We start from the raw sequence: 21871 nt of genomic DNA, 5'->3' as shown, positions 1-21871 counted from the left end.
AAACGTGAGTGTCCTTCTTCTTGGAACACCACATCACAGTTGTGGAGGGATCTCAGGTGTCATGGCGAAGAGTACAGAGTCAGCTTTTAAGATATAAAGTAGATACAAAACATTCTTAGTGGATACTGCCAATGTGAGAATGATTACGATATCATGGATATGTTCAAAGTCTTTTAGCCACTTGGAACAACTTGGGTTCACTCACCATAATCAGCAATAGAACTGTATTGGACAGAGACCATTCATTAATTTCTTCAACAATTCTTAACACCTACTGAATGCCAGACATTGTTCTAGGTACAGCAGGAAACAAGGCAAAGACCCTATCCACATGGAGCTTTTTTTTTTTTTAATTTTTTTAACGTTTATTCATTTTTGAGAGAGAGCATGAATGGAGCGGGGGGGGGGGGAGGGCAGAGAGAGGGAGACACAGAATCCGAAGCAGAATCCAGCCCATGAACCCCCCGTCGCGGGGCTGAAACTCACAAACTGTGAGATCGTGACCTGAGCCGAAGCTGGACGCTTAGCCGATTGAGCCACCCAGGCGCCCCCACATGGAGCTTTCATTCTATCGAGAACATATAGGCTGCATCAGTTGGTGATAAACGCTCTAGAAGGAAAAAAAGGAAGCAGAGGGTAGGGAGTGTTGGTAACTGGGGGGAGCAATTTGAGCATTCAGTGGTTGCTACTTCACAGAGGGCGGTCTGTCTTATAAGGTAACATCCAAGCAGGATGAAGCGGAATGGAGTAAATCACGTGGACAACGCAAGGATACTCAGCACAGGGTAAAAGCAAGTATAAAGACCTAAATATGGAAGCATACCTGCCCCGCTCAAGAAACAGAATGAAGAAAAGCACTTCTGGAAATCAATGAATGAGGAGGAAAGTAGACAGGAACCCACAGGACCACATTATGGGGCAAGAGATTGTAAGGACCTTGGCTTTCACTGAAATAGGAAGCCACTGAAGGGTTTTGAGCAAAGTGACATGACGTAATGCGTGTGTTAAAAGATCACTTTGGGGGCACCTGGTTGGCTCGGTTGAGTGTCCAACTCTTGATTTCGGTTCAGGTCATGATCCTAGGGTTGTGGGATCGAGCCCTGTGTTGGGCTCCACGCTGAACATGAAGCCTGCTTGAGGTTATCTTTCTCCCTCCTGCCCCTCTCCCCTGCTCGCGCTAAAATAAAAAAAATAATTTGAAAAATTGACAAAAAAAAAAAGGATCTCTTTGACTGAGGCGCCTGGTTGGTTCAGTCAGTGGAGCATGCGACTCTTTATTTCGGGACTCCTGAGTTTGAGTCCCAGTTGGGCACAGAGCTTACTGTAAAAAAAAAAAAAAAAAAAAAAAAAAAAATCACTTTAGTTGACTCGTGGAGGAAGGCATGAGGAGACTATGAGAACCAGCAACAGGGGCGCCTGGCTGGCTCAGTCGGTGGAGCGTGCAACTCTTGATCTCGGGGTTGTGAGTTCAAGCCCCGTGCTGGGTGTACAGATTACTTGAAAATAAAAACTTAAAGAAAAAAAAAAAAAGATCCAGCAAAAAGATCCCCAGGTGACAGGGGACAGACCGTGGGAAATCTGACCACAGTGGTAGTGAAGAGGTCGTGAGAAGCTGTCAGACTCTGAATTCATTTTGATGGTAGATCCAATAGGAGTTGCAGATGCACTGAACACAAGGTGTGGAAGAAAAGAGGAATCAAGCATGGCCACAAGATATGTGTCAGTGTTCCAGAGTATATATAGTATTTTAACGTCCTCTGCTTGCTAGCTTGAAATGTATTAGAAGGAAAGAATGGTCTTGCCAAACCTCACGGCGGCTTTAAATCTTTTATTTTTTTTTTTTTAGAGACAGAGCATGAGCAGGGGAGGGGCAAAGAGAGAGGGCGACACAGAATCTGAAGCAGGCTCCAGGCTCTGAGCTGTCAGCACAGAGCCTAACTCGGGGCTCGAGCTCATGAACTCATGTCCGGAGAGATCATGACCCGAGCAGAAGACCCACGGGCCCCCACTGGGCCCACTGGGCCCCCCAAGCGCCCCAACCCCCTGGCAGTTTTAAAAAGATCTGGACCGTCCCAGTCATCTCCTTAAACCCCTTTCGTATTCCAGATACATGTATGTATTTTTCCCCCAGGCCTCACCTGGTGCAAGGGAGGAGGGGGTGCGGGTCACGGGAGTAGCCTGCGACGGGGTCCCCCCATACCCTAGATTTTATGAACTGACGTGGATAATGAGGCTCTGCCCCCTCGTTCTGAGAAGCTGGATTAGTTCTCTAAATTCAGTTGAAGTTGTACCTTTCCAATAACTACCTCAACAAGACCCTCCACCCCAAGAAAGTCCTCTTACTCCAGATGCAAGATCTCTTCCAGCCAGTGCTGCATATATGGTCCAACTCAATAGCTTTGATATCCCTAACTGTCACCCCTTCTTAAATGTTACAAACTTCACAGAACTTTTTCTGTGCCCACAGGAGGCGGACTTCAGCACCTGACCAGTCTTATTCTCAGGACATGCTCCTGCACGACCAAAGGAGCCTCACGAGCGCAGTTAGCACCGTTTTATCGCTTCACCGTCGCCGGTGCGGAAGGGTCCCTGCTGCCCCTTACGTGCTTGGTCACTCTCTGGCCACGCCGTGCAAGGCCAGGACTTCGCGCGACACCGGGAAGGAAACCCCAAGAGGTCCTCCTGCGAAACCACCACCACCGTGGTCCCGGAGCCTTGCGGAAACGTACCTGCGCCGCATCACGTGGCTGTAGCGTAATGTCCCAGTGGGCGGGGGCGCCGCGTCACGTGACACGCGCAGGCCAATGCCTGGCGTCCGCGCTCTGGGCTCCTGGTTGCTAGGCGACCCTCCCGCCTGGGTTTATCCTGGGAGGTAGCGTTCAGCGCTTCAGACCCGGCCAGGGCTTTGGATGCGCCGCGCCCTGTGGGGGCTTTTCGCGGCTGCCGCCACCTCTGTGGCGGAAGCCCGGGTGGCGATCCCCACCCCCGTGCGCCCTGCGGTCGGACGGGCTCGTGGTCCCGTGAGACCGAGCGGGCGGCCGAGGCGCCGCGGGGCCGCTCCGGGTTAGGCCAGTGAACTCGCGAGCTCCCCGCCTTGGCCAGCGCGGCTCGGGAGAACTGGCTCAGACTCCAGCTCGGGGCGGAGGTGTGACCGAGGCCGTGGCGAGCCGAGAAACTGGGGCCTGGTGCAAGTCCCAGGCGTGGGTGGCTTCCCGAAGCTTCCTTGCGCCTTATGTCAGGGCTTAGGCTTGTTGCCTTGGTCACAGAAAGGAAATGGGCAGTGGGGACTAATGCGGCTTGGGTGAGAAGATTGTGTCTTGAATAGTTGCAGACCAGAGGATAACAGATTTCCATTAAAAAAAAAAAAAAAAAAAGATATTCCCCGAAGTGAAGAGTCAAATACTAAAAAAAAAAAAAAAAAAAAAAAAAAATGTTTATATATACTTGCCGTGAGCTTGGGAGTTGTATGTAGCTCAGCTCTAAAATTTCAGTTATAATCTTTTTTTTTATTATTTCCCATGATGCTACTCAATATTTTGAAGATAGGGAATACAGTTTTAATAGTTTTAATGTTTTGGCTAATTTTGTAAAATGTTTATTTTTGAGAGAGAGAGAGAGAGAGAGAGAGGCAGGCTGAGGAGGGGCAGAGAGAGAGGGAGGCACAGAATTTGAAACAGGCTCCAGGCTCTGAGCTGTCAGCGCGGAGCCCCACCCGGGGCTGGAACTGGTGGACCCGTGAACCGCGAGATCAAGTCCGAGGCTTAACCGACTGAGCCACCCAGGTGCCCCATCTTGGCTAATTCTAACATCTGTGTCACTTCTGGGTCAGTTTTTATTGGTTGGTTTGTGTCCTCGTTATGGGCCACATTTACCTGTCTCTTTCCATGCCGGGGATTTTATGCTTGGCTGCCAGGTATCGTGAGTGTTTCCGTGTTTCGTGCTGGATATTTTTGTGTTCCTTTACATCTTAAACTTTGTTCTCAGGTGCAGTGAAGTTACTTGGGAATAGACTGATTCTTTGGGGTCTTGCTTTTTTTTTTTTTTTTTTAAGTTTATTTCTTCATTTTGAGAGAAAGGGAGACAGAGAATCCCAGGCAGGTTCTGAGCTGATAACGGGCGGGGCTCAAACTCAACAAATCTTGAGATCGTGACCTGAGCCAAAATCAAGGGTCAACACTAAACCGCCTGAGCCACCCAGGCGCCCCTGGGGTCTTGCTTTTAAGATTCCTTAGGACCGGAGCAATGCTAGTTCTAGGGCTGATTATTCCTTCTGAGGCAAGACTTTCATGAATATTCTTCTCAATGCCCCATAAATTATACAAGTTTTTCTTATTTGGCTAGTGGGAATAGGCACTATTCCTACCCTGGTGAGCACCTTTCCCTCTAAGCCTTTCAAGCGGTTCTTTTCCCAACCTTGGGTAATTTTCTTACATAAACGTGCAAAGCAGGACTTGGTGAATACCAGAAGAGGGCCATCTACAGATCTCTGGGGTTCTCTCTCTTCCTCCTTTCCTCTCTCTCTCTCTCTCTCTCTCTCTCTCTCTCTCTCTCTGCTGTGTGTGTGTGTGTGTGTGTGTGTGTGTGTGTGTGTGTGTGTGTGTATAGCTCTCCTGTCTGTGACTCTGTTCTGTGAGCTCCAGCTGCTTTGGTCACTCTGGGCTCTCAGCTCTGCCTTCACAACTCAGGGACTCCACTGAGCTCTGCCTCAGTTTTCATTCCCTGCACCGTAGCCCATAAGCTCGCGGTAAAAAACCAGGGCAAGTACTAGGGCTCACCCCATTTTGTTGTTCTTGCTCGGGATGACTATCCGTTGTGGCCATATGTTCAGTGTATTGAAAAAAAACATTGTTTTCATATTTTTTGTCCTCGTTTGCTTGTTTGAGGTGGGAAAGGAAATCATCTCTGTTTCTCTTTCTTGACTTCTGGAAGTGGAAATCCAAATACCACACCCATCTGGAACACTTTTGTGATTCAAAACCATTGAATCTTGAAACTCTTAGGTTGCATGCTATTGAACTGACACCCAATTTATTCCAGGAGAAGACAGCTATTATCTGTCTTTATATCCCTACAGACTTAACCAATAGCCTGATACTTGGCTAACACTCTAAAAGCTGGAGTGGATGAATAAACTATTTTGAGCAAACAGCTGTCGGTCAGCTTATGGTGTTTTCTTCCAACATTTGTTGATGGGCTTTTGCAACTTTCTTCTTGCCTGCCAGCAGCAAGTGAAAGCTAGGCAAAATGGAAATTTCTGGGACTTGTTATTCATGATTGTAATTATCCACAAAAATGCACCCTCTAAAAAAGCTTATTTACAGGCACGAGAAAACTTTTAGGGATGGGGGAAATGTTCTAAAACTGGGTTGTGGTGATGGTTGCACAGGTTTACAAAAGAAATCATTGAATTGTACACTTAAAAATAGATGAATTTTGTGATATATAAATTATACCTAAATAAGGCGGTTAAAAAAAAAAAAAAGCTTATTGTGAAGATTTCCAAGGCATTTTAAGGTGAAACAAAGGAAGTTGCCAACCACTTTATATAAGCTAAGCCCAGTTTTGATTTTTTTCAAAAGCCTTATATGCTATGAAATACAACCTTGCTTGGGTAGGGGTAGGCAATGATGGACTCTCACTTTGTACAGTACACATGTATGAATTTTGTAATCAGAAGAAGTAAAGATTTTAAAAGGAAGATTAAAATTTATTTTTTTAATGTTTATTTATTTTTGAGAGAGACAGTGCAAGCAGGGAAGGGGCAGAGAGAGAGAGACACAGAATCCGAAGCAGGTTCCAGGCTCTGAGCTGTCAGCACAGAGCCCCACGCGGGGCTCGAACCCATGAACCGTGAGATCATGACCCGAGCCGAAGTCACACACTTAACTGACTGAGCCACCCAGGGCCCCCAAGATTAAATTTTAAAAGAGAGGGAAAATCAAGCCGAGGGTGACACCAAAAGAAAAAAGTTCGATTTGACCCATCCACAAGGCAGTGGACAGGATATTAAATTAGAAATCAGAAAGCCCGAATTCTGTTCTCATTCTGGTTTTTGAACTCTGAGCTAAAACAAATTATTTAGCTGATGGCTGTCATTCCAAAAACCAGGTTTGAGTCATGAAGTGAATATTTGGAGCCTGGATCTTCAGTGTCAAAAGTGGAACTTGGAAATAGTTTTGATAGCAACTATGGAAGGATGTCAATTCAGGGGAGGTTTTTTTTTTTTTTGTTTTTTTTTTTTTTTTGTTTTTTTTTTTTTTATCCTCTTAACTGTCCAAAAATGGTGAGACTCACTCTCTCCCAACCACTGTGACTGAAACCTTTAACAGGTAAGGCCATTTCTAATCCTGGATCCCCGGGGAGGAAATGGCCTTGCACTATACTGTGACATCACTGGCTGAGCACTTCAGTTTCCTTATCAAATATAGACAATATGTTTTATCTGTAGGGTAACTGGAAAGACAAACGAGATAATATACATCGAGTGTTCAATTCAGACAGAAATTGCGATGTAAAAGTAAGTCATAATGACACAGAACAAATACTTTCTCATCCCATTGACTTTGTGATACTGCAGGAAACATTGTATCATACATGCTTTGTTGTATGAGATCTGTACTTCAAGCTTCGACCCTTCTCCTCCAAACATGCATGATGACGTTCTCCTGGTCTGAACTGCCTAGCATGAGTTGGTTCGCAGATGGGTTTGTCTCCATAGCGTTTTCCCACATGTCCCTGAGCTTTCTGGAACCTGGGTCTTAAGCCTCAGTCCCTTGAGTCCTCAATTACTGAGTATTCAGTCTCACTAGTAACTTGAGTCAGGTCTACTTACTCAGGGTATATAGTTTATAGTTAATAATCAGCCCCGCATTTGTCTAACGCCGTTCGCACCATCGGGAGCAGGTTGACGATGTACTTTCAGCTGTGCGTCAGCACCAAGAAGTCAGGAGAGGTTAGCTCCTCCAGTCTCCACTTTGCAGGGGAAGAGGTGCTATTCAGAAGCAGCTGACTCCCTGCGAGAGGCAAAGAGGACTGCCATCTGAAAGAAATCAGGGGAAACTGCCGGGGCCTTAAAGAAATCTGAACATTTTCTGCAAGAGAGAATTAAACGGTGCAAAGATCACGTTAAGGTGGCCTACTGCATAATAAAATTGTTGTGGGCTGATGAACTCAGACTAAATGACCTAAACTCTGCGTCACATGATAGAAGATTGAAGGAGCGCTCTGTCCATTTGCTAAAACTCCTCTTCCTTATTAGCCAACCGAGCAGAAGTTTTCTGTGCCCTCTCCTGGCTTGACTTTGAAACTACAGGACAGTGGTATTCTTTAAACTTCAGTGGGTGGGTCTTGCCTGTGATGAATTCATGCTCTCGCCTCCCTTTCTCTTGCCCCATTTGGACCAGAGAGAGACTGAGCGGGCCATTTACATGGCATCTGGATAAAAGTGGTTGGATCAATCAGGCTCCCGGTGTCTACTGGGCAAGCTGAATAGACCGAACGACCAATGTCGTGTTCAAATAGTACATATTATTTTCGAGATTCAGAAGTAATGATGCCACTGCTGGAGGTAACTCCACGCTCGTGTGTAAAGTATTCCCTGAGGGATTGTTGAGTGTGTAACTTTGTAGGTGAAGCGTGGGGAGTCTGACCAACTTTGATGGAAGTATTCTAAACATGCTGAAAACTATTTTTCTTTAGGGCCGGTGGACAAAGAAGTGTTAACAGTGAGTAGAGTGTCCCAGAAAGCTCCCTCCCCCCACGCCAGGTGTCTCACGGACGCGGGAGTTGATGCAGGATCATTTCTTCAGTCTCTGCAAGCACAGACAAGTTCAAGGTGTTGACTCCTTCTGTGGAGCCCTTGTATCATTCTTTAGGCCAAAGGGAATCCACGCAGGTAGCCGGAACGCACACAATGTTTTCCTCACATTCTTCGGCTGTCACGGCCTTTTCATCACCCTAGAGCTGGTCTCCACAGCTTCCAGAAGATCTGTTCAGTCTTTCACTCACCCACCAAATATTTATTCTATTACTTTTTTTGTTAAGTTTATTTATTTGAGAGACAGGGAGAAAGAATCCTGAGCAGGCTCCATGTTGTCAGCCCAGAGCCCGACTCAGGGCTCACAGTTTGTGAGATCATGACCTGAGCTGAAATCAAGAGTCGGATGCTTAACCAACTGAGCCACCCAGACACTCCTGTTTTTTGTTTTCTAAGGCACCGCAAATTAGAGGCTGGCCAAAAGGATGAAGCACGGATCGGAACTTAGAGTTTGCCAGAACGGTGCTTTGGAAACTTTTTCCTGTCATGACACACATAGAGAAATCATACAATTTTGGGGCGCCTGGGTGGCTCAGTCGGTGGAGCGTCCGACTTCAGCTCAGGTCATGATCTCACTGTCGGTGAGTTCGAGCCCCGCGTCAGGCTCTGTGCTGACAGCTCGGAGCCTGGAGCCTGCTTCGGATTCTGTGTCTCCCTCTCTCTCTGCCCCTCCCCTGCTCACGCTCTCTCTGTCTCTCAAAAATAAATAAATGCAAAAATAAAAAATAAATTAAAAAGAAAAGTTTGGGGGGGGAACATTTAGCTGGTAAATAACACCAAATGTTTTAATGCTAACATAAACGTATTACGAAATGGAATGACACACACACATTTGCAAGATCAAGCATGAAACTGCCAAGAGACTGTTGTGCTGGTTGGAGCGTTGCCTTGAGCTGTCGCCCCAAGCCCGGCGGAAATGCGAATGAGCTCTCTCTCCTGCCCTAAGTAATGGAGATACGTGGATCGTGGATCGCGGAGTGAGGATTTCACTTTTTTTCCTGATCCCAGTTCCTATACTTGAAAACTGAGAATTTTAAGGGTTTTAAGAGTTCCAGAGACAGTGGTTTGAGCACGGGCTTCAGCAGAACATTGGCATATGGGGATGAGGGTCGTGGGAGAGAACCTTCCGGGCGAGGAGATGGCATGAGCAAAGGACTGGAGGCAAGAAAGTGAGGGCTGTGTAAGGTGAACAGTGGCTCGAGAGCCAAGTACTGGAAGATGCACGAAGGGAAACAGAATTAAAAAAGTGGATTGCGAGGCACCAGGGTGGCTCAGTCGGTTAAGTGTCCGACTTCGGCTCAGGTCATGATCTCACGGCTCATGGGTTCGAGCCCCGCATCCGGCTCTGTGCTGACAGGTCGGAGCCTGGAGCCTGCTTCTGATGTTGTGTCTCCCTCTCTCTGCGCCCCTCCTCCGCTCACGCTCTGTCTCTCTCTCTCGCTCTCTCTTCTCTCAAAAAGAAACATTATATGAAAAAAAAGTGGATTGGCTTCAGGAAGCGTTATCTGGTGGGAGAGTGGAGACACCAAGTGGAAAGCTGTAGCTGGCACCACAGTAACAACAGAGGGAGCCAGTGGGGGTCTTGTAAGCAGGGAACCACCAGGACTGAGCAAAGCATTGGGCAGAGAGCAGGATCAAGAAGGAGGTGGAAAGTTGCTGAGCCACAGGCCACCTAGGTGCCATCAGACCATCCAGGTGGGGAGTCAGAAAATGGGCAACTGGGGGGCGCCCCCTGGGTGGTTCAGTCGGTTGAGCGTCCGACTTCGGCTCAGGTCATGATCTCGTGGTCTGTGAGTTCGAGCCCCGCGTCGGGCTCTGTGCTGACAGCTCGGAGCCTGGAGCGCGTTTTGGATTCTGTATCACCTTCTCTCTGCCCCTCCCCCACTCATGCTCTGTCTCTCTCTGTCTCAGAAGTAAATAAACATTAAAAAAAAATTTAAAAAAAAAAAAGAAAGAAAACGATACAGCCAGGACAAACACTATGGGAGAAACGGTGGTAGAATCTGTCCATTGGGGTGGTAAGGGAGGGTCGCTTTTTTTTCTGGAAAACGGCAGGGACCTGTTCTGCAGCCCTCTTGCGACACTGAACACCCAGGATTGACCATTAGGAAACTTTGCCCCCATCGTGCAGAGTGGAGGCTGGGCGGTGTGGGTTTAAGGCGTGACATACATGTAAAGGTTACCATTGAAAATTTTTTCTTTTTAACATTTATTCATTTTTGAGAGACACAGAGAGAGTATGAGCAGGGGAGGGGCAGAGAGGGAGGGAGACACAGAATCTGAGGCAGGCTCCAGGCTCCAAGCTGTCAGCGCACAGCCAGACACGGGGCTTGAACTCACGACCTGAGAGATCATGACCTGAGCTGAAGTCCAAGGCTCAACGGACTGTGCCATGCAGGCGCCCCATGGAGGTTACCGTTTAAAGCCAATGCCGGCCTCTTCCATTCAATTTCAACTTCCAGAGATTAAAAATGTATACCACCACCCATGGCTCACATAACTTCATGACAAGTCACTTTTTCTTCCCCTGGTGGTCCCCCCCCCCCCCCCCAGAAATAAAGAGGACTGGAGATTAGGGGGCCCCCTGGCAGTGTGACCTTCACCAAGCTGGTCTCTAAGGCCTTTTTAAAAAAAGGTTATTTAGAAAGACTCTACGCCCTGGGGCGCCTGGGCGGCTCAGTTGCACAGGCCTCTTGATCTCCTCTCGCGTCCTGATCTCACAGGTCAGGTGTTCAAGCCCAGCCTGCGGCTCAGCTTTGATGGTGCAGAGTCTGCTTAGGATTCGGTCTCTCCCTCTCGCTCTGGCTCTCTGCCCCTCCCCTGCGCATGCTCTCTCTCTTTCTCTCAAAATAAATAAACTTTAACAAGAGACTCTGCTTCCCGGGAATCTTACCCCAGACATTTCGTAACACATTATTTAAAAAAATGCATTTCCAATTTCTCTTCCTTAGAGAAAGTTTTCTTTCCCCCCTTTAACTCTTTCTGCTCTTAAAAAATATTACTCTGAAAGGGAGAAGCAGGCGCCAAGGGCTTGCTTTTGCGGGGCGCAGACCCCAGGGACAGTGCGGGGGCCGCGGGGTGGGGGCGGGGGCGTCCCCCGGGGCCGGTTCTATTTACCGAGGGAGCCGGAGGCCGAAGTCCGGAGAGGGGGCGGGGAGAGCGCGGCCCCTCGCCCGCCCTTGATCCCCAGGCCGCCGGCCCTTTGAGCACAGTCGGCCGTTCGGGCCGCTGCGGGGACCGGCGGGTGACATGCTGCGGCGGCTGGCGTCCCGCTGCGCCCGGAGCCTGGGGACCCGCGGGGGCGCGCGTCCTGCCGCGGGGCTCCGCCACCTGGGCCGCAGCCCCCGCCGCCGGGCCTCCGATGCTCCCCGGAACCAGCCCCCCAGCTCCGAGGTCGTGGCCCGGCCGGTGGGCGTCTGCTCCATGATGCGGCTGCCGCTGCAGGCCTCCCCCCAGGGGCTGGACGCCGCCTTCGTCGGGGTGCCCCTGGACATTGGGACCTCCAACCGGCCCGGGGCGAGGTAAGGCCCGCAGGACTGGGGGACACGTGGCCGGACCACCCGGGGCCACTGGGCGCGAAAGCCCCACGGACGGCGCCTCCCCTCAGCCAGGGTGGGGGTGGAAGCTGGTGCCGGCTCCAGAACGCCCCTAATCGACTGACAGACCGTTGGTTTCCCCCCTCCCTCATCACACAATGCCGATGGCACCTGATCTAGATGGCACCCGATCAAGAATTGCTCAAATACGAGGCTTTTATTTTTTTAAGGTTAAAAAAATATACATTAGTTTTTAAATTCTTAATTTTTTTAAACATTTACTCATTTTTGAGAGAGAACGGGAGACAGAGCATGAGTGGGGAAGGGACAGACACACACACACACACACACACACACACACACACACGCAGAATCAGAAGCAGGCTCCAGGCCCTGAGCTGTCAGCACAGAGCCCCACGCGGGGCTCGAACTCACGGACCGCCAGATCATGACCTGAGCCAAAGTCCGACGTTTAACAGACTGAGCCAACCAGGCGCCCCTAAAAATTATTTTTAAATAACCTCTACACCCAGCGTGGGGCTGGAATTTACAACCCCAAGATAAGGGTGGTAAACTCTATCGACTGAGCCAGGCAGGCGCCCCAAGGCATTTTTTCCCTAAGATCACGGCAGAGGAAGCGAAGTCTGTTTTCCTAAATAGTGAGCATCAGCTATGTCTGATTGGGCTCAGCCACTTTACAGATGTAAATACTGTATAGACGAATCATCTGAAGTAGAAATGCCACCATTTATTAAATGTCTACTAAATGCAAGGCGCTTTGCATAGATGACCTCGCTTCATTCCTATAACATCCCAGGAAGGTAAATATTTTACAGATTAGGAAACTGAGGCTCACGGAGATGAAGAAGTTATCTAATGCCAATTGGTAAATTGGTGATGGGTGGGCTTCCAAGTCTGTGCCTTTAATCTCTTCAGTATACAGCCGGGGTTTTAGTGATTCTCAATCAGGGATGATTTTGACCCCAGGGGACATTTGGTGGTGTCCTTGGAGGACTTTTTGGTTATCACAACTTGCTCCTGGCATCTAATCGGTTACAGACCAGGGGAACTATCCCACAATGTACCGCACGGCCCCCCACATCAAATATTCATCCAGCCCCAAATATCAGCAGTGCAGAGGCTGAGAAACCCCGGCTGAGGTAGGACCTCTGACCTTTCAGGGATGGCTCACAGGATGATGATTCTTCCTCCTCCAGATTTGGACCCCGGCGGATCAGGGAAGAATCCGTGATGCTTCGGACAACCAACCCTAGCACGGGGGCCCTCCCCTTCCAGTCCCTCTCGGTTGCAGATCTAGGTGATGTGAATGTCAATCTTTACAACCTTCAGGACAGCTGCCGTCTAATTCGAGAGGCCTATCAGAAAATCGTAGCAGCTGGCTGTATTCCTCTGACCTTGGGTAATAACATCTACAAGGGCAAGTGCAGTTCTCTGCACGGAGGGTTTATTTATCATGGGCAAGCCGCGGTGAATATGGAGACGGTATAGGAAAGAGAATTTGTAATCCTTTTTGTTTGTTTGTTTGTTTATTTTGAGTGGGGGAGGGGTGGAGAGAGAGGGAGAGAGAGAATCCCAAGCAGGCTCCATACTCAGTGCGGAACCTGATGCTGGGCTGGATCCCACGACCGTGAGATCGTGACCTGAGCCGACCCGAGCCACGATCGAGTTCGACGCTCAACCAACTAACCCACCCAGGCGCCCCTCTAATTAATGTTTCTTCTTCCCTGGGGAAAGGATATTTACATTTTTGGACTGGTACGATTGACAGGGATGGACTAGGGTGAGGCAAACGCATTCACTTTAATGTTTATTTATTTTTGAGAGAGAGAGACAGAGCGTGGGGGGGGGGGAGGGGCGGGGGGGGTTGGCAGAGGGAGAGGGAGACAGAATCCAAAGCAGGCTCCAGGCTCTAAGCTGTCAGCACACAGGCAAGGCATTTGCTTTAGTGCAAAATTTAAGGGGGGAGAGGGGGAGGTGCCAAAAAGTCAACAATAAATATGACTGACTTTTCCCTTTTGCCTGAGGCTCCGATAGGGCTCAGAATAGCAGTGTTACTGATCCTATCTTTCTTTAAAATTTATCATGGATTTTTTTTGGGGTACTGATTTTGAATTTTAAAAGTATTACATTAAACTAGCATTTATCTTAATTACTGAGGTTTTTTTGTTTTGTTTTGTTTTGTTTTTGGTGTCCCTCAAATTTTGCATCCCAGCAAGTGCCTCTACCCACCTCACCTTTGTCACCTCCCTCCTCCATTCCAGGCCCCGGGGGAAGGCTCACAACAGGGGCTCAATTGTGACTTCCTAACTATTTCAAGAACCTGCTTTTATATGACTTTGAGAGAGAGGTGCGAAGGGGCATTTTCCTCCAAGTCAGGGTCTCTGTCCACCTACGGAGCAGTTTTCCTCTTATCCCCCCACCCCTCCCACCCTTCCATTTCTCTTTCTCTTCCAGTTCACAGAGAGTTAAAATGACACAGACCTTTTTCCAAATATCCAAATGTATTTTTGCCAAAAGCGTGGGCCCAGCCTGCAGAACATCGTGCGTGGTGTGGAGTGTGGTTTCTGGAGGGACACGGTTTGAAATCTCAGCTTTACCTCTCCCTGGCTCCTCCCGCGTCATTTTGTCACCTGTAAAATGGAAATCATAGCACCTACCTCACTGTGTTGTGTGAGGGCCACATAATGAAAGCGCACATAAAGTGCCCTGCATCCTGACTGGCATATTTTGAGCTTCTGTAAACGTGGCTACTGTTGTTTTTAATGGTCATCCGTTGTAATACTTCTTTACTGAGCTGGCCAGTGCAGTGCCCATTAGCCACATGTGGTTATTGAAACTGAAACTAATTTTCAGTTGGTTTAGTGGCTGACTCTCAATTTCGGTTCAGGGCATGATCTCCCGGTTCGTGAGTTCGAGCCCCGCATCGGGCTCTGCACTGACCGTAAGGAGCCTGCTTGGGATTCTCCCTCTCTCCCTCTCTCCCTGCCCCTTCCCTGCTCGTGCTGTTTTTTCCTCCCAAAATAAATACACTTAAAAAAATAAAATTAAAAGTAATTAAAATAAAAGAAAAAATTCAGCTCCTCCGTGGCATGAGCTACATTCCAGTGGCCACACGTGGGGAGTGGCCACCACAGTGGCCAGTGCAGCTAGAGAACATGCCCATCATTGCAGAAAGAAAGCTCTACTGGACAGAGCTGTTCCAGACATCTTACCTGTAAGCTTTGTTTCCTCTTTTTAAATTTTATTTATTTGTTTTGAGAGAGAGAGAGCCAACAGGGGCAGAGAGAGAGGGGGAGAGAGAGAATCCCAAGCAGGCTCCACGCTGTCAGCAGAGCGCTCGACGCGGGGCTCGATCCCACGCACCGTGAGGTCATGACCGGAGCCAAAGTCGGATGCTTAACCAACTGAGCCACCCAGGTGCCCGTTTCCTCTTTTGGATGACAATGTAATCCCGAGTATCCCGTGGCCATTTTCCCACCACTGAACGAGATCTCATTTTAGCTGAGTATGTTATAGTTCTTCAGTCCAATCAAAAGGGTGGCACCGTTGGGCGATTTGAGGATTGCTCTGTAAAATACACGGTCCTCCCCCCCCCCCATTTATCCACATGTCAGATGTTTTCTTTTTCCTCTTTGCAGGTGGAGATCACACAATCACATATCCTATATTGCAAGCGATAGCCAAAAAGTAAGTCCCAGGCGTCTGGTTCCACACAGGGTTTCAAGCTTCAGGGGCTAGGGAATGAGTTGTTTGCGACTCTCTGGCATCGGGTGACCTCTGCTGGCTCAGGTTATTTGGGGTGATAGGAAATTCCCGGCTGAGTTGCTTCTGTGGATCAAAATTAAGGTCGGGCGAGCTCCAGGTGTCTCTGTCAGTCACCAGCTGGGAGCCAAGATGATTTATTTTTAACACTTCTGGCCACCCTGGCTTGCCCTACATCGGCTCTGGTGAATGCATGCTCAGCCTGTGCCTCTGTTTTGGGAAGATGAGCCCCTCGTGAAATATACAACCCCAGTTAACTTCAGTTTCTGTTTTGCTTCAAAGGCCAAATGCACAATGATGTTGCTTGCCGGGGAGGGGCCCCGTTTCTTCCCGAAAGGGCCCCTTCCCCAGAGAACGAGAAAATGGATATTCTAGTAATGGAAGCCTACCAGGGACGAACTAACTTTGGTTAATTAGCTTGAAGAAGAGGCAGAAGGGCCAAGGCGGTGGCGGCTCCAGTATCCATATGAGGGAGAGACATGTGGGCAGCCTTCTGGTTGGTGGTGGGTGGGCTCAAGTCTTTTCTGGAGGCTGGGCTTGCCCAGCATCGATTTAGACGATATGTTTCTTTGAGGCGGCCGGCAGGGTTGATGGAGATTATGGAGAGGGAGCTGGGTTTGAAGCTGCTTCTTGGTGCCCCGGTTGTAGACAGGCTCTAATTAGTTCAGCCGAGCTCACCTGAGTCCCCATCCTTCCCTCTCATCCTCCTGGGCCTCTCCGTCTCCAAGTGAAGAAAATTCGTGGTGCTAGGTAGTGGGTGGGTAAGCTTCAGTACCTGTCTGTTCTCTGCCTGCCTTTCTCCGAGTTTATCGCTCTGAGATGCTAAACGATTTGCAGACGGAAACCAGTTGCAAGGCCGGTAATTGATGGCAGGTCTCCGCTCCGTGGCCATGAACTGTGAAGTTTGGAAGTTCGGTGGCCTAGGGGGTGGCTGTGCTCAGGCCCCAGGAGGAGGTCTGGCCTCTGAGCTGTGTGTTGTCATCAGGCATGGCCCCGTGGGGCTGCTGCACGTGGATGCCCACACGGACACGGCTGACAAGGCCCTAGGAGAGAAGGTCTATCACGGGACGCCCTTCCGCCGGTGTGTGGACGAGGGACTCCTGGACCGTAAGCGTGTGGTGCAGATCGGCATCCGGGGCTCTGCCATGACCCTGGATCCCTACAGATACAGCTGGAGCCAGGTGACAAACCAAACGCCCCTCCCTCTGTCCCCAGTGTGCAAAGTGCCCTTCTGTCCGGTGCCCCCTCAGTGGTAGCTGTAGATTCAACAGGGGCTTCAGTGACCAAATTCAGAAAACGGGACGGAAGGCCGAGTGTCCATCGAGAGGGTCACGTGGAGCCGAGAGGAGCGAGGCTGTTTGTTCGTGACGCAAAGGAGGCCTCTCGTCGCTGGGGTGGGGAGGCGGGCGGAAACACGCCCATCCCTGGGCCGTCGCTGGCTTGGAAAAGAGCCGGGGAGGCCCAAAGCCAAGGCGAGCGGCCACCTTTCCAGTTCTTGTCCTCTTCCCCACCAGGCAGAGTGGCTCCTAGGTGGACACGTGTGACAAGATCCCAACAGGAAAGACCCAAGTCCCCTGCTTTTAGAGTGTGCCAAGGCTAGTCTTGGAGGAGGTGCTACCACGAGCTGACCCGAGTTTCTCCCTCCCATCCTAGCCAAGCTGCTCTCTGATCCCGTCCCCCTGGGGCAGCTTCGACTTCCTACCTGCTTCTTCACCAGCTGTCGTTCCTCCCTTCTTCACCAGTCAAGCGGGGACGACCGTTCCGTCCTCGTGAAGATTGGGGGTCACGTGTGAAGCGTCCACAAGCACTTGGCGTGGGGTTGGCACAGGAGAAATGCCCCGTAAATGCTGCCATGCAGAAGCCTCGACCTCCTGCTCTTTACTTCCTGCCTCCTCAGGGCTTCCGGCTGGTCCTGGCTGAAGACTGCTGGATGAAGTCCCTGGTTCCTCTGATGGGGGAAGTGAGGCAGCAGATGGGAGGCAAACCCATGTACATCAGCTTTGACATTGACGGCTTGGATCCCGCCTATGCCCCGGGGACAGGGACGCCCGAAATTGCTGGTCTCACCCCTAGTCAGGTAAGGAGGTTTCACCAGTGATAGTTCCTGGGGGTGAGGATTCTTAGCCAGCGCCCCCCCCCCACCCGCCACACCCCCGCCCCCCCACTTTCCTGGGACGTGTAGTGAGTCTTCAGGATCAGGATAGGATTTTAAAAGCAGAGCACTTGGGCTTTACTCTGCTCAGGGCTGACCACAGGTTGAACACTCTTCTGGCCTGGGGAGTGGACTGATTTTGGCAAAGGCCCTCGTTTCTTCTCTGGGACATAACTGTCTGTTATTTGAGCTTTGTGCCTCTGATCACCTGTAGTTGGTCCATGGGGACAGTTTGCAGCATCCCCTCTTAAAAACACTGAACTTATCTTTTGGGGGTTAAATTTAAAAAGTGCTCACGATGGGACTACCTACCAAGGTAGTTCAAGAGTTTTAGAAACATCCAAATAAAGCTCTCTCTTTTCCTTTTTTGAGAGAGAGAGAGAGAGAGAGAGAGAGAGAGTGCACATGAGCAGGGAGGGGCAGAGGGAGAGGGAGAGAGAATCTCAAGCAGGTGACGTGCCCAGTGTGGACCCTGACGTGCGGACCCTCATGATTGTGAGATCATGGCCAGAGCCAAAATCAAGAGTTGGATGTTCAACCAACTGAGCCACCCAGGTGGCCCCCAAATAGAGATCTCTTAAGGTGTGCTGAGTGTGAATTAATGCAGGAGGCAGAAGTGGAGTGTGGTTATAACTGGAAGGTAAGCTGCAGGAGGGTAGGGCTTTTATTTTACCAGTCCACCCCTCAGTCTAGAACAGTGCCTGACTTAAAGGGTAGGAACTCAAAGGCACTTGAGTAAATAAATGAAGGCCACTTACACCTATCAGTGATCTTCTCTCCTCTAAGAAAGGGGCATGTTAGCAACTACCTCTTCCAAGCCATTCTCCATCAGTTCCCCTCGGAGAGATTTCTAAGACACAATGCTCATTCCTCAGCTTATCATTCTTCTGGGCTTTTCACCGGCACAATGGAAACTCTTTGAGATGACGTGACTTCTTCCTGCCATCCCCCCTCACTTAATCTTGTCTTCTGGCCACATCCAACTACTGGTATTTCTTTCCATCTTGTCTTTGTGTGTCTTTCTGCCCAGGCTGCCTATCCCTAATCTGCTTGGTCAATTCCTTGAACTAAGTGTTTCCACCTTGCGGAGGGCTTCCCCCAGCTCTTTGGATGGTTTTTGTATTATACTTTGCTACACTTGTGTTTTTTGTTTTTTGTTTTTTTAAAGTAATCTCTGCACCCAACACGGGGCTCGAACTCACAACCCTGAGATCAAGAGCTGCATGCTCTACAGACCGAGCCAGCCAGGGACCCCTACGCTTGCTTTTCTTGAAGCCTTTCATGCATGACATTGAAATGACTGGTTTGCTTGTGTCCATCATCACACGATGGACCCCCTCGGGAGCAGGGGCTGTGTGTTGGCCATTTGTGTCTACGTGATGCCCAGCAGTGTGCCTGGCAGTCGATAAACTTTTATCGAGCGGAAGCAACAGCTCCAAGTCCAAGGGTGGGCATGCATTGGGAGAGATCCACTGAGATCTCTGTAGTTGCTTTTCCCGGTCAATGGTGACTGCTGTGGACAACTCAGGCTTGGTCTTGGACAGGCGCTGGAAATCATCCGGGGTTGTCAAGGCCTGAACGTGGTGGGCTGTGATCTTGTGGAAGTGTCACCGCCTTATGATCCTTCTGGTGAGTAAGCGGCAGTACTGTGATCCGTAAGCAGCTGCGAGTTTAAATTCTGTTAATCTGCTTAATAAGTAGAAGATGGCTGCGTCCTTTTGTATAACTTGGGACCCTGCTGCGCGTGTTTTGCAGTGAAGAAAATAAACCTATTGCTCCACACCTTACAGACGTGAGCTAATTAACTCGAACACACACCCCTGGGAGGTGGCTCTTACTAGCTTGCCCTCCCGTCAGCAGAAGGAGAACCAGTCCGCAGGAACAGTGATAAGGTAATTGGTAGTAGGATAGCACAGCCCCCCCTCCTCCTTTGCTGTTTCATGGAGAAGTGAATTGTCGCGGCCTAGGTGATGTTTATTAATATTGAAAAAGTGGGCAGTTAGCTGGTTTAGGAGAGATATTCAAAGCAGAGGCCGCCCCAACAATTTCAATTTAGAGAACTTACAGACTGAGGCCTGTTAGCTTCGGAGGAGGGTAGGTGATAAATACAATGCACGCCATTATTAATAGGCTTTCCCTTGGGGTGGGAATCTGTTTGTAAACAAAGAGCCTTCTGGTTCAGGGGAAAGCGTGTCCACAGGCTGGCTGGGCAGAAGAGGGAATCTGGAAAGGCAGCACAAAGGCAAGCGAGAGGCTCGGCCCGCTGGCTCGGTGTTCCACCTTTGGTTTTTTATCTTTGTAGGGAACACGGCCCTCCTGGCGGCTAACCTGCTGTTTGAGATGCTGTGTGTGCTCCCCAAGGTGACAGTCGTCTGAACCTCGTGCTCTTCCTGATAAATCAGCAGCTTGTGTCGATGACAGGTTCTCAGGAATTTATGTGCAAGAGGCCCGAGTACTCAAGAGTTTACGCCAGTAAAACCTTCTGCTAGAGTGTCACTGGAGGCTGTAAAATCAGGGCATTCAGTAGAAGTCTGATCCAACAGCTAATATTTCTAAGGAGTCTGAATTAAAGAGAAGCACATGTGTTGTTACAAGGGACAGAGTTTCGGATTATCTAAAAACTGGAGAAATGAAATAAAAAAAAAAAAACCCATAGGACAGAATCCCGTATAAACATCTCCTATGTCTCCAGTTTCTTTTCCTTTACACTATGGCTCCTCCTGAGGAACTCAGGGCTGCGTCTGGGTTTTAGGCCATTTGTGAACATAAACAAATAGTTTGAAAGCAACATGCAGACTCTCACAAAGAAACTGCCCACCCAACAGCCCAGGAGGGCGCATGGAATGTCTTTTCAACCAGACAGCGGGTGGCCTCCAAAGTGCCCTTGGCGACACTTCCTTAACCTACTCCCTGCCTCAGTTTCGCATCATCTGCTCTTTGCGCTGGCCCACCCTCTAGGGTAGCAGCTCCTGAGATCTGCACTGAAGATTCAGGCATGTGTTTGAGTTACACGCAAATTCAATTTTGTTGAGAATGGGTCCACGATCAAATCCTCCTCTTCCTGATGCAAGGGCGACGCGTAATCGTCACACATTAAAATAGTTTATTTCTGTTTCCAGTCTGTAATATTCTTAAAACAAAAATAACATCAGCTTCAGTGCCTGTTCACAATACAAAACAAAAACAACATAAAAAAGACACCATTTGCCAAGTGAGTTATTTGTTCCTAAGAGTATCAAAAGTGCAAAATATTCACCTTCTTTTCAGACCGCTCACTAAAGTTTCACTCTCCTCCTTGACAAACTGAGTGGACAGATTCACAGCTGCCACACTGCATTTGTTTCCAAGGGACAAGGTCAGGCATTTGGATGCGAGCAATTATTTCATCTGTAAAGACATTCTGCATCAGCTTTTAAAGAATTTTACTTAGGAAAAAATTTGAGTGTCTGCTTCCAATCTCTTTTCCCAAAGCAAATCACTTAAAACACAGACCTCATTTCTTTTTAAATCAGGAAAAACATGTATGTGCTGAACGAGGAGGCAATCAGCCTATTAATTTGAAAAGTACGGCCAAATTTTCACGGTCGGTAGGTGATGGCAGAGAGAGACCATGGTGCTTAATGGAAGTCAAGGTGGTCTTATGGAAACGCTGCTGACTCATAGCTGACAATCTCTTAGACAAATTATGCCACCGGCACCTGGATGATAGAAAAAAATATTTGTAAGTAGGTGTGTATTCTACAAAGACTTGTTTTAGGCCAGTTTTCATCCCCATCCGCTAAACATGATGCGTAGTCTCTATCAACCAGAAAACCCTACTTCTAAAAATAAAACAACATTGTCAGTCTCAACATATTCAAAGGCCGGGAAGTTAACTTAAAGCTGAAATTAGGTCTGTGTGATTACACACAAGAGGGGAAAAGGTGGCATTGGCCGAGTGTGACAGCGGCTCATACATTTGACACAAAAGTAAACAAATTCACGGGAACGTTCAGGAGGACAGGCTTGGGTGGTCAAGGGCGAAGTTCCGTCGAAGTAAAACCTCCCTAGTGTCCTCTTGGGGGACATCTCTTTCGGCCCCAAACAGACCAGTGGAAGAATTTGCCAGGAATGTTTCTAATCCTATTCTCACTTTCCTCTCTCAGTGCAAAGGAGGGTGCGGCTAACTGTCCGAAGGTGCTTTTGATTTTAATGGGAAACATTTTTAAAGTGAACAAAGCTGGGGAGATTCTGTTTTCAGAAATGGAGGTCACGAATCCCATTAGTACCAGAAGTTAAACATCAAAGCCCACCACTGAACCAAAACACCACTCGCATCAGCAACGTGGCCATAAGAGACCTAGAAGATAACTCGGAGGACGGTGCATCGGGGAACCAAATGAGTCCCTTAATCACGCCTGCCTGGGCCAGGTGCCAGGAGATATGGCCACCAGAGCAAGCATCCGATTTTTAGAGGATCACGTGGAAAAAAAATGCAGCCGGCAGTGATTTCATTCTTTCTTTCTTTTTTAAATAAAGCTACAGACTCCACGGAAACTACAGGAGCTCCTGGGCTTAAGTAATTAATTACTTGCCACTGTAGCT

General features: G+C 49.0%; 1 protein-coding gene across 3 annotated transcripts; it reads left to right on the top strand.

The window, feature by feature from the left end:
- Nucleotides 1–10954: 10954 nt before the first annotated feature.
- On the top strand, nucleotides 10955–19961 carry AGMAT (agmatinase). 3 transcript variants are annotated; one of them, XR_002744332.2, is made up of 8 exons: nucleotides 10955–11337; nucleotides 12570–12772; nucleotides 15012–15060; nucleotides 16121–16316; nucleotides 17033–17212; nucleotides 18832–18916; nucleotides 19043–19179; nucleotides 19590–19961. XR_002744332.2 is itself a non-coding variant. In XM_011284632.4 (7 exons), exons 1-7 carry the CDS (start codon nucleotides 11066–11068, stop codon nucleotides 19661–19663), a joined length of 1059 nt encoding a protein of 352 aa, XP_011282934.3. In that variant the 5' UTR covers nucleotides 10959–11065; the 3' UTR covers nucleotides 19664–19961. The 3 variants fall into 3 exon arrangements, 1 of the variants encoding a protein (XP_011282934.3); XR_002744333.2 differs by having other exon boundaries at nucleotides 10956–11337; nucleotides 19078–19179; XM_011284632.4 differs by lacking the exon at nucleotides 19043–19179 and having other exon boundaries at nucleotides 10959–11337.
- Nucleotides 19962–21871: the final 1910 nt, after the last annotated feature.

The sequence above is a fragment of the Felis catus genome, chromosome C1 (genome assembly GCF_018350175.1).
Source record: "Felis catus isolate Fca126 chromosome C1, F.catus_Fca126_mat1.0, whole genome shotgun sequence".
Taxonomy (NCBI): Eukaryota; Metazoa; Chordata; class Mammalia; order Carnivora; family Felidae; genus Felis; species Felis catus.
This window is presented reverse-complemented; position numbering and strand designations above follow the sequence as displayed.